Raw genomic sequence first — 13,243 nt, 5'->3', positions numbered from 1 at the left:
ATATCATGGAGTCTGGACCTGTCATGGCCACACAGTAGGATCAGCACCATGGACAGAGCTTGTGTCCCCGTTTTAGAAGCAAACAGGAGAGAGGACCTCCTGAGAGTGCAGTAGATCCCAAATAAAACCCGAATGCAGTACCAATAACAGTATAAATATTATAGGTGTGTGTGTTTGTGTGTCTGCAGGCCTCAGTCTGGTGGTCGGCCTCGTCTTGTACATCTCCAGCATCAATGACGAGGTGATGAACAGACCCAGAGAGCCAGAACAGTTCTTCCACTACCACTACGGCTGGTCCTTTGCCTTCGCCGCCTCCTCCTTCCTGCTTAAAGAGGTAATCGAATAACAATACACACACACGCACACAGAAGCCTGCCTGCGTACAACACTTACAAGTAGTCACACACTACACAAACACACACACTCTGCAGATGTATCCTAGTAAACACACGAAGGCACACAGAGCAGTTCACAGTGACACTAATATGTACTGATGCTTAACATTTACAGACGCTATGCAACTGACAAAAGAGTTCATGTGCACAGACACACACACACGCACACACACATGCACACACACACACAGATTGTTTGGAATCTGCCTTGGCTGTCAACCAACCACCGTTTAGCTAAACACACTCCAGCATGTGTATAAACACACAGACACACAAACTGCTTGTAGCTTGCTGAAATGCAGACGTATTCAGCAAAACACACACACGCACACACACGCACACACACACATTTAAAAAGTGCCTGCGTAGGAGCCCGTCATCCTGCCTGCATCAATATTCATAAATGTTAATAGCTTGAATACTTGAGGGCAGCAGCTCTGTCGCAGCACAGCTTCATATGCATCAGAATATTCCTCGCTGGGGGGCGGGCGGAGGCTCCGCTGCTCCTTCTTCCCTCTCCTTCGCTCCTCTCTTTTCATCTCTCTCCTCCTCCTCCTCCTCTCTTTTCTCCTCCTTTTTTCTCCTCCAGTCTCTTCTCTCTCTCTTGATGTCCTTTACTTTTATCTTGTCTCTCCTTTTTTTCCTTTATCTTTGGTTCTTTAATCGGCTGTTGTCCCTTCCCCTCTCTTTTCTTCTCGTCTTATCTCCTCTGCTCTCGTTCCCTCTCCTCTTGCCATCTTCTTATCTCCTCTTTGTCTCCTCCTCTCCCACTTCATCTTGTGGCCCTTCTCTCCTCCTCTCCTGCTTTCCCTCTGTTTGTCTGTTTTGTCCTCTACTTTTCTCTTCTTGCAGCTTTCCCTCTCTGATCCTTTATCTTTCGTTTTCTTTTATCTCTTCTGTTCTTCCATCCTTTCATCCTATCTCCTCCTCCTTTTCCTTTTGTGTCATCCCTCCTTTCCTGTTTTCTATCTTTTGTTTATTTGTTCTTCTCTCTTGTCTTTTCTTGTCTCCTCCCCTCTCTTCCTCCTCTTCTTCTAATCTGCGCTGGAGCTGCAAAACATGTTCTTTTTTTTTTCCCACACAAACACGTTCATCAGGGTTGTAAAGTTTAAGGGCGGTTGTAGCGATGATGTTGTGGATGAATAGTGAATGAGCTGTGAATGCTCAGCGGATGCCCGAGTGAAAACATGAATACATTTTTGATAATGGCTCATTCCACAGAGGAGTGCCAGGCCTTTTTGTCAACTCGCTGCAAAATTACTATGGATTGATGTAATTTTTCCCCTCCTAATGGTGGTGTGGTGCGGTTCAGGGAGGAGGAGGAGGATGCTGCTGATTCTGATGTTTTATAAAAGCTTTTTGCATCGGGGAATTTGCTGAAAAGTCCCTTTTGATTCCCCCTGGTAATGCAGAATAAATTTTCACAGATGGAAATAGACAGGGGTCTCTTCTCTCTCCATATCAATTTATGTTTCCCAACAGACACTCTCAGCACTGTCTGATGTATTGATTTATCTATCAGATCCACTTTATTTGCATGAATATCTATCAGAAACTACTTTATATAACTAGATCTGTTTGTAAAATATCAAATTACAAACAAATTTGTCCCCAGAGGGGAAAAAAAGTCAAAACTATGTATTTTAATTAAAAAAAAAAAAGTTTTTTCTCTTTCAAAGACAACTTCATTGTCCCCAGTGGGAAATCTGTCTTGAGAACCCACCCATGCTGCTTCTCAAAATACCATCAATATGCTTCACTATTCATAAGAACATAACATAAAACAAATAAGGGTGTAACAGAACAATAAATGTTTTGTAAAATAGAAAGTGCCTACAGGAGTAATAAAAAACAAGCTGAATTCAGTGCATAAAAGCAACATAAAATCAGTAATAAAAACTGGAAAGCACCCGCAGGTACCCACGGCTTCATAATCCTTTAAACTTATTGTGGAAAATGTTTGGCAATATATATTTATTTACTGAAAATTGTAATCTTCATCTGATCATGCTCAGATATGAAAGACATTCATGAGATGTATTGGACAGATTTATTTCTGCCAAGTAATTAAAAAAAAGATTTGTTCGTTCGTGAGTGACAAGTTAGAACAACACTGGCCCAAATCTCTGCAGCAGAGGCCCAGTTATCCTAACCCTAAATGCAGGATGCTACAGTTCCCACAATGCATCTAACTATCAGCTAATAATCTTTCAATCCCGATCTGTGATCTTGATGACATCATCAAGGTGATTTTCTCAGACTTCAGAAAGTTCCCTCCAGAGCCACAGGTGATATTATACACATGTTTCTGAAACTCTTGTTTGACCTTCAAGTGTACCGCAAGGTGTGTTAGTAAGCTGTGACATCACAGCAACAGGGATGCTGCCACAGAGGGAAGTGAAACACAGCGATTAATTAAGGAGTCTTTAAAAAATAACCACACACTAGATTTTGGAAGGAGAAAAATAACTGCGTAGACCGCTATTAGTTGAACGTCTCTTGAACCTCTGACCACATCTAGCATCACAGCTGTGATGTGTTCTGGTGTTGACAAAAGAAGTAGACCAAAATGTCACAACTCAAGTAGTGCTATCTAGAAAACTTTAAAAACAATACTGTTTGATAATGCATCTTTGTATGTACCACATGTCTGTCTCAGGGTGCAGGAGTGATGTCCGTCTACCTCTTCATGAAGCGTTACGCTGAGGAGGAGCTGTACAGGCCTCACCCCGCCCTCTACCGCCCCCGCATGTCCGACTGCAGCGACTACAGCGGCCAGTTCCTCCATCCAGACTCCTGGCCTCCACCGCAGCGGGGCCGCAGCGCCTCTGAAGTCTCCTCCGACATCTCCATCCAGCTCAACCAGACGCCGCCGCAGCCTCCGCCCAAGGGCGGCAGCAGCTCCCAGCCGACGCCCTCCTCCTCTGGGCCTTCGTCGGCGGCCAGCTACCAGCTCCAACCGGCCTCGTCCTCCTCCACCTCCTCCTCCTACCCGCACCCCCTTCACATGGCCGCCACCTCCACCCTACCCAGAGCATCCCATGCCCACGCCCATCCTCACCCACACCCGAGCGGGCCCCCGCCCCAGTCCCTGCCCATGGCGGCGCCACCCTCAGCCGTGCCTCCCCCTCGCTATCACACACACATGCGAATGAGCGCCTCGCCATGCTAGGTTACATACGCAGGGGAGGGGAGGGAAAACACAACTTGGGGAGGGGGATTAGATTGGCTCCGTTATGGCTCTTGCGCTCAACAAAACACACAAACAAACACACACACAAATCCTGTATGCTCGAAGTGTGTGGGAGGAGGGATACAGCAGAGTGGATGAAGACGAGAGGTTTAAGGAGATCAAAAAGAGGAGAAAAGAACAGAGGGGAGGAGGGGAGGAGAGGAGAGGAAAGGAGAAAAGAGGAGAGGAGAGGCAGGTGGGCGGAGGGATGACTCACTGCTGATGTCGAGCCCGAGACGAAGACAGACACTTAACAAAACTTTTAACACGCTGGGAGGGAACATGGGAGGGGAGGAGTGAGGGATACGATGATTAGTAGCAACAAGACGTTTGTGGGGTTTGTGACGGGTACATTCATCATCAGGGCCGTGATACACAGGCAACAGTGTGAAGCAGCACGGAAACAGAAAGCTGAATCATTTCCAAAACACTGTCCATTCACAAAAAGAACAAAACAGTCGAACAGTATATCTGGATAAACATGTATTATTCTGTCATCAAACAAAGACTGAGGACACTTACTTCTCTTAGAAAATAAAAAAATAATCATCTTTTGTAATTCCATGGACATGGTTGGGAAGATTACTTTATTACATATACTTACTTACATATACTTACTTATACTTTTCATTACATTCTAAAAATATGTAGAGTGACCCCTATAAAATTCAAATTAAATTAAAAGTAGACTGTTAGCTGTGACTATGGCATTTCTTTATATGGAAGAGAACAGGTGGTGGATTAAAAGCAACAAAAACGCCTACCGCTGTATGATACAGGTAGCACAATCAATCGACCCTGCAACAAATACTGAATCTTTGTGAAATATTGTTTTTAAGTCTGTCAAAGAGGGACCCACTCAACTCTTTCAAAACAAACTTTTTTCTGCGGTGGAGATTTATTCAGGATGCAAAAATGTGATAAAACTATAAACTGAAAGCTGAAAGGAGAGCTGAGAGCTAAAGTAATATTACAACATTAAAAAATAGAAATTTTGGTTGTGTGACATGATTAAAACAGCTGCAATTTGAAGTTAAAACAGGCAAATTAGTAAATATGTCCATCTGTGGTTATGAGTCAGAACAGAAACATATATCTGCCAATAAGCAGGAAGTTCAGGTGCATGATGGGTCTAGTAGTTGTGATTTTGCAGGCTTACTACATGTCGTACTGTGTAAGATAGGAATAATATAATCTGTGTCAGACATTGGACTTTTTTCAGACTTCTGTAAAAACTGGTTGGTACTTATGATGCTGCATCGACCAGCGGATCCTGTTGTTTCATGGCATTTTTATACATTTGTTTGTAGCAGCAGACGCATCGTTTTAGTGTTAGCAGCCAGATTTCCCAGGTTTATAATAGCTAGCTAGTTGTTTTACAACTTTAACCACATGCACAATGGCACCTGGCCTGCATCACGTGACGTAAAGTCCTTTAGATTTGTCTGTCACTGCCACTACTCTCCACCAATCATATAAGATGTATTGGAAGTCATCACCGTATTCTGTTTGTTTGGGTATGAGAACGTGTTGCTCCTTTATTTTGTAGATTAAAACTTTTACACCACGTGTTCTCCTACTTCCCAACCCTGTTCATGAAAATCTATATTTGAAAAGAAACAGTAGAAATACCAATAACATAATGAACGTCCACATTATTAATAATCAGTATTGCTTACAACTTTTGCCCATGTACCATGACCTACAAACACAACTATAATACACACAGTCAGAGGTAATCTGTATATGCATAGAGATTTATACTTCAGCTGTATAGAAATTCTCCGTCCCCCTCTCCTGCATTCTTGCTGAAACAAATGTTACAAAAACTTAATCCTGTATGACTATCATGGGGTGTAAATATTACAGTATGTTTTAGGTGTTTTAGCCATTGGATTTTCTAAGCCGTTTGTACTTTGAGAGGGAAGCTTTGGGGATGAATGTTCAACATTTTGTGGAATGAAACCGAAGACGTAACTGAGAGACTTTTTTTTTTCCAAGTGCCGAGTGCAGCCGGAGAGCTTCTGCGGGAGCTTCAGGAGGTTTCCGCAACATTAGCAGTGACGGAGCAGGGACTGTCTGTTTCCACGGTGATCATCCATGGTACAATCAAAATGACTGCCTTGGAGTTTTGACGCTGTTGCCATGAAAGTGAGAATTAACTTTCATGGATGTGTACATAATGATAGACGGTAGAGGAACCAGACCTCTTGAGGCCAGGTTCAGATTGGATTCCATTTGAATCCATTCAGTTCAGAAAATTTAATTAAACCCTTCAGCAAAAGTTGATTTACATGTTGACTCTGCTGCTCAACTGATTACAAAATATGTCAGAATAATGGTAGTGTGTCAGGGGAAAATTTAAAGTTTCATGCCAGCTCCCGCCGTGTTATTCCTGACAGTTTGAGGGTTTAATCAGAATAATTGCAATTTCTGAAAGTAAACTTAATTTTTGTTTACTTGTAGGACAATGTGCTTCCTGAACTGACACTGATTTAAAATGGAATCCAAGTCTTCCTGGTCTTCCATAACAAATAGAAGGTTTATATAAAGAATAGATAGAAGTACAGTTGTAGAACTTTGATGAACATGAACTTACATGGGAAGCAAACTGAAAACCTGCGTGCATCATGAAACATGGCTTTGCATTTCAGCAACTATTAATTTGAGTAAATTCTACGTCTTTTCACAAACATTTTGTGGGGACGTGAAAATTTCCTATTACATTTATTTCAGAGACGGAAGGTCCATTGTCTTCTGATGAGAGGAAAGATTCATTCAAGTCAAGTGGGCTCATATCACCTTGTTGGAAATGCCTGAAAGTTTTGCCAATGTTTGTTGATGGGATGGGAATAGTACTAGAAATAGTTGAGCCATTCTGGAAGGTCCGTTGAGAAATGTAGTTCTCTTCCAATGTTCCCAGGATTCTATGTTCCTAGGTTCCTATGATCCCTATGTCCTGTGCTCCCAGGATCTTATCTTAAGAAGTTCCTAAGTTCCCAAGGTCTGATATTCCCAGGGTCCTTTGTACTAAGGTTCTTATGGTGCCAGGATCTTAAGTTTTAAAGATCAAATGTTCCCAGGCCCCTACATTCCAAAGGTCTGATGTTCCCTGGGTCCTATGTTCCAAGGATCTTATCTTCTCAAGGTCCTATGTTCCCAGGGCTCTACGTTCCAAAGATCTGATGTTCCATGGGGCATGTGTTCCAAGGTCCCTATGGTCCCTTGGCCGTATGTTTCCAGGATCTTATCTTCACAATGTCCTATGTTCCCAGTACCCAAGGTCTGATGTTCCTAGAGTTCTATGTTTCAAGGTTCCTATCATCCCAGGATTTGATATTCCAAAGTTCCTATGTTCCCAGGGTCCTAAATTCCAAAGGTCTAATGTTCCAAGGGCCCCATATTCCAAAGTCTGTTATGTTCCCAGGGTCTTATGTCCCAAAGGTCTGATGTTCCCAGGGTCTCATATTCCAAAGTCTTTTATGTTCCCAGGGTCCTATGTTCCAAAGGTCTGATGTTCCCAGGGTCTCATATTCCAAAGTTCCTATGTTCCCAAGTCCTAAGTTCTGAAGGTCTTAAGTTCCAAAGGTCTGATATTTTCAGAGTCCCAAACTTCTTAGGTTTCCAGGGTCCTAAGTCTTTGTTAACCCACAACCCTAACCAATTATGTGGTGTAGAGAGCTGGGGAACAGACTGTGGAAGCTTAGAACTTTGGGAACATAGAACAATAGGAAAGCACATATTCACAGAAAATCATAGGACCCTGGGAATTTAGGACCCTTTGTCATGGTCCCATATTGTTGCATATAAATGTAGGGAACATAGGACCCTGGGGACGTAGGAATGACCCTTGTTTACCTTTCATGCCATGGTGAAAAGTCATGTGACATTCTTATTGTGCAGTGAGAAGTTACAAGGAGGAGGTTAGGGTTGTTTAGTTGATTTTAGTTAAACTCAAGGTCAACTTACTGTGGAACTTTTCATCCTATCACATGGTCTTCATTAGCAGATTAAGTTTAGGTACCATGGAGTGAAGATTTTCAGCATCTCCTGTTAATGTTGACTCAAAAGTTGAGGTTATCAGGTCATTCTTGACCTTTGAATGGAACAGTTGATAAAACAATCAGGGGTGTCCACATACATTTGTATGAGTTTATTAACAATGATATTGACAGCAGATTTTCAGTTTGACTCCCATTAAAGTTGCACAGTGACTTAAAGTGACAAACTTAAAGAACTTAAAGAACGCTTGGTTTTGTAGCATATTAACAATTGTGCCCAGTATAGGGCATTGTTTGTAGCCATTTTTAGACTTACGGGGGAAAAATATTAAGCTTACAACCTGTGATACTGTTACAGGAAAACAGTGTAGCAAATTAACTGCAGTGTTAGCATCTTTTATCAATATTTGCTATGTGGAAATTAAATAGGAAATCATTTAGCAGCTGAGTATGAGAGCTTCTGCAGATGTTTTGAGATGTTTATTTTAATTGCCAAAGCTGAGCATTCATGCTGTGTAGTGAGCACACACAACCACCACAGACACACAAACAGACGTACACAGAGATATATTTATGTAGCTGACTTCTGAGGAGGTTTTTTTTTTTTTTCAGATACAGATTAATCAGAAACATCAGAGTTTTTGAGGACATCACAGCAGAGAAGCAGAACTCTGATGCAGTGAACCATTTTCTGAAGTGTTTACTTCCATTGTTCAATGCAAACATTTCTTCAAACTGTGATAAAGGTGTAAATATTCATACTGAACACGCTGTACGCAGTCTACCCAAGACGTGTTTACATTATAAAGGTAGAGAAGTTTACATGGTCCTATATGATTTGAGTCCAATGACTGACTGACTGTCAAAACAGACAATATAATTCATGTGAGTTTAAATAAATTTTGTTTTCATCATTCCGGCAAATGTGCTATTTGCAGGGGTGTGGTTTTTATCTGCCAGCGGTGTTTTGTTAAGTTTAAAACCAATAAAGCTTGCCTGGTTCCAGTCTCCTATTTGCTTATTTTGTGTTTATCACATTTGCTCACTTGTAGAATTCAAGCAGTGGTTCGAAAGAATTGTTCTAAAAATAATTCAAATTACATCTAACATCTGTTATTTAAAGGAACAATATATGTAAGAATTTTCATTTACAATTGTTATTGTATTGTTTTGCAGAGATATCTACTGGAGTTAGCAAGCTAACCAGCTAGCCCCGCCTCACCTTGTCTCATAATACTTCCACTTTGTCTAATAAATAAACACAATTAACATACAAAATGTTCAGAAAAAAATATTCTCATGCAGAATTTCTTTATCAAACAGAAAAATATATTCAGCTTTCTCTCTTTTACATGACTAAGACTAGAGTAATTGCCTTGCTAACTCATCGTACAACAAAATAAACTCACCAAAGCCATCTTGGCTAGTCTTCCCACTGTTCCAACGATTACCAACTCTGGTTTGAATTAAATAAACGCTTCACTCACAGAGTTACATGTGAAAATATTCTGGCTCCCTGCTGTCGGTCACAGTTCTTGTCGGAGCCACTGTAAATCACCTTGGTACTGTATTCCCTGTCACATTTAGCCCCGCCCCACTGACCACTCTCCCACCTCCGGTTCTGGTGCTCATTCTGGTGCCACTCCCTAACAGTGTTCTCTACTGGGGCACAAATTACATTACACCCATTACTTCATGCTCCCAGGCCCAGCAGTTATTTAATAGGACCGCACTTAGCTGCACAGCTAACTAAGCTAACTAGCTAGTGGTGGCTACAGTTAGCAGCAGTTAGTGGTTACTCTGGTGAGTCTGCCGTACTTATGTGAACAAGAAATCATAATTTTCCAGATGGTATAATAATGCTGTTTGATGAGTCACTGTTCATATTTACACTGCATGTTTTACAAAATGCATTGTGGGTCATGTAAAGTACAGCAGACCTATTCAATCAATTTTCCAGTAATTAATTATGATTAAGTTGATTCACTTCTGTAATCTGCATTAACTACATGGGTTAAGCACTTAGATAAATACATCAGGGTCACAGTGCTGCTTTTCATTAGAGAGATGTTCAAATACAGTTTATTTTTATCTGCTAATTACTCAAACTGTCCCTTTGGTACAAATGAGAACAGAAACTGAAATTGATATTACTTTTTATAGTGATTCGTTTCCAATACTTTGTTGTATTATTAGTCATTTGACTTACCCTCTGAGGACATGGAGAGTGTTTGAAATGAGGGGGGAGAAAACAAAATATAGGGCGCAAAATGAGTCACACATTGATTAGTGCAACACACATATTTGCATGTTGATACCGGCGCTTACGTAACGTTCAGAGGCCTAAAAATGAGATGCATTAGGTGCATTATTAAAGTATGACTCAGCCTTTGCATAACACATTTGTGGTTGTATGTATGTGGAATATTAAGTGATATTGAATCATTGTTTTTTATTAGAAAACATAACAGCACTATCATTGATGTTAGCGTAGGTGATGGATATCATATGACATGGTGGGCAGCTGTTATCTGATTCTTGTTACTCAGATTATTAGATGAAGAGTTGCATTTTTATTGAGTGAAGGAAGATGGTGACTGGTAGATGAGGGATATTACCATTAGTGGGTGTATTGCTAGACTGACACTTTAAGCCTATAATATATAACATTTTGCATTTAAAATGTTTAGATATAAGTAATGTCCTTTGTTGAGTTGCTAACTTATATCATCCCAAATATTTCCAACAATAGTCAGACCCAGAGAATTTATTCATGGTAATGGTGTGTTGTCTGTTAGCCTAGATAGCTGCAATAACTTTCAGGAAAACAAAACAAAATGTCTGCTAAGTATGATCTGAGCCACTTGATTACCATACCTAAAAATCCAACCCACTGTCCCAGTCTGTGTAGTAACATGTTGTGATCCGCAGCGTCAAGAAACAACATTTGGTGGCGAAGAAAGAGGTGTTAGCAACAGAGTTAACATGGAGACAAGTCTTAGCATCGGGTGTAGGAATTATTATCTCGATGACTTCCCTGGGTCAGTTGTGTAACCGGCTCAGTTTGGTGTGGATAGTCAAAGGCAATGCACTGGCCGACGCATGTTACTTGCTTGGTTGTGTGAGATAACATATGAGAAAATGGGTGAGTGGTCAGGAGGACAACAGTATAGAGGTAATGAGAAGTCGGTTAACCTCGATCAAAACCCGGCCGGAGTAGGCTCATACTGTGTCTCCCCGCCACCTCCCAGATTCCTGATGGGGAACTGGAGGGGGAGGGGAGAGGGAGTGTGAAAAAATTATTCTTGTGAGTCCAGGTTCGGTTGCACAGGTGTAGGGAGGGGGAAGGGGATTAAAAAAATAAATAAAAAGGGAGGAAATTGGGTGAGTGGTAAGGAGGACAACAGTATAGAGGTAATGAGAAGTCGGCTATTTATTTGGCTATTTAGGGATAGTTTGGGCTATAAAGGTTGTGTGTTAATATGTTTGCTAAGTTAGTTTGTTGAAAAGTCTGTGGGCCGAGGGAAAAGTGGAGGGAAAGGCTACTGCTCATATTTAGTGGGGCATATAACCAGGAAGTAAACTCAGACACAAGAAGACATTATTGGCTTATGCACCAGGCGAGCAACTCTCACTGGACTGAAAGAGCACCATCTTTGCATACACTATGTAGTTTATTATGACACATCTATGGGTGGACACCGTATGACTGTATGATATCATATCCAGCATTTATCATGTCCTTTGTATTGTTTTCTTGTATGCATGTGCAATATGTCAGTGTAGCAGCTTGTTGTATAGAGTGTCCAGTGTCTTGGGCCGTCATTGGCAGCAGAGAGGGGTCAACACATCTATTCTACAGTGTTGATCCTGTGGGATGTCTGTTATGTTTGATGTCTACATTTAAAGTGATGTTTTTTTATGTTTTCTAGTATATTGGTCATTTGTTTTAGCTTTCCTTTTGTTTTTTCTGTCACCTGCTCAGGGACTACAGATGTAAATTAGCATTTCTGCTAACTCTGTCATATTTACATCGTGTATTACTCATTGGTGTTTGAACCACGAATTCAACAGGTGGTCAGTTCTTACATATAGCTTCTTTAGCTACGCCCTCAAGAAGAGAAATGTGTGTCTTAAAACAAGAGGTTTGAAAAGGTGGCTGTCTTGAGTTCATAACATCAATTTCATTTCTGTAGTTTTTCTTTAATGCTTGACCAGAAAAAAAAAAGTGCAGAAATGTCTTTCTTTTCCTTAACAACAATGTTAAAAAGTGGCTGATATTCTTGTTCATTCACAACCAAACTTTAAAACATTCATATATTAGTCTTTGCTGCGTTGTATAAAGCTTGTAAATTCTGTGTATATAAATAACATGCAATGCATTTGTGAGGATAGGTGAACTGAACAATGTGTTTACAATGAAATCCCAGAGGATAAATTACGAAAGGCGTCACAGGTGTTTTAAATTTAGCTAATTAGACCTCTGCTCAGTTTGAACTTGGGTGGGTCTTAACTGCAGATGAGAAGAATCATTTGTCCTGCCTGACACAAGAGGTGCAGCCAATCTTAGAAGGTATTTAGAGAGATGTCAGTCAAGCATGTTGTTTTCACACCTAGATGTTCCTGAGAAATTCAGTTTAATCAGCCAAAATAACAGAGCACACCTGCAGCGCTGGTGCACCGTGGGTATTATAGGGGGTCTAAGAGCAAACAGAGCTGTTGCTGAAAAACTCTCCGGTCCAATTTTATTTTGGACGACCTTATAATCCCTTTGTGATTTCAGATAACTGGCCTGACACTAATTATAAAGTTTTTGCGAGTTTCCGCTCAAACTTGATGTTTCTTGGGAGTGAGAATGATGATGTAATGCTGGCTGAGCTCACAGCTGCACTTTTCATTTCAGCAGCAGAACAGACTCTTCTGATCAGAGGAGGCAGTTCTGAGCATTTTGTGGGGACAGATCCCTGTTCGGGCAGCTGCTCTGTCCCAATTTAGGCAAGTTATTTAGAGTAGCTTGAACATCAGGGCGACTTAGCCCTTTAATATGTTTATAAGATTTTAGGCACCCTCATGAGCCAATAAGTGTTAACTTAGCTAGCAGGGAGCAGGTCACAGGGGTGCTTAGTTTATTGGAATCAGGTGTGCAGGAGCCTCAAACTCACCTACTGGGCAGGTGAGCAGATCATGAAAATAAACTCATGATATATGTTAAAATGATATAAAGTTGACAGGGAGCCACAGTAAATCTGTACTCAAGTACAAGTACTGTCATATTAATATAATATTGTTCATTTACAAGTAAAAAGTACTGGTGTTAGAAGTGGAAGTACAAAGTACTCATCTCAAAACACTACTAAGAAGTTACTTTTAACCAATGATGTCACAGTCAACTCTTCAAAGTAGGGTTATAAATCTTGTTGTTTTCCTGAACCAACAGTTGAAAACGCTAACTGATTAATCATCAACAATAGCAAGGATAAAAAACATGTTTTTTTTGTTTTCTTTTTGTCATTTTTTTCTTCTAAGTTTAATTCTCCTTATTCAACAAACGACTCTGCCAGACAAAACAATGTCATGTTGAAGATCTATTCATAAAAGTACAAGTGCCCAAAAAT

At 40.7% G+C, this 13,243-nt stretch overlaps 1 protein-coding gene across 1 annotated transcript in view; it reads left to right on the top strand.

The window, feature by feature from the left end:
• The window catches only part of cacng7a (calcium channel, voltage-dependent, gamma subunit 7a), a 46,829-nt gene extending 43,162 nt beyond the window's left edge, over positions 1-3,667 (top strand). The window contains exons 5-6 of the mRNA XM_084739082.1: positions 189-334; positions 3,055-3,667. Of these exons, the coding sequence (XP_084595208.1) occupies positions 189-334; positions 3,055-3,567 (659 nt within the window). The 3' untranslated portion in view covers positions 3,568-3,667. The remainder of the gene's footprint in view (positions 1-188; positions 335-3,054) is intronic.
• The last annotated feature ends 9,576 nt before the right edge of the window (positions 3,668-13,243 follow it).

This window comes from Lutjanus erythropterus, chromosome 16 (assembly GCF_056507025.1).
Source record: "Lutjanus erythropterus isolate fLutEry1 chromosome 16, fLutEry1.hap2, whole genome shotgun sequence".
Lineage (NCBI taxonomy): Eukaryota > Metazoa > Chordata > Actinopteri > Lutjaniformes > Lutjanidae > Lutjanus > Lutjanus erythropterus.
This window is presented reverse-complemented; position numbering and strand designations above follow the sequence as displayed.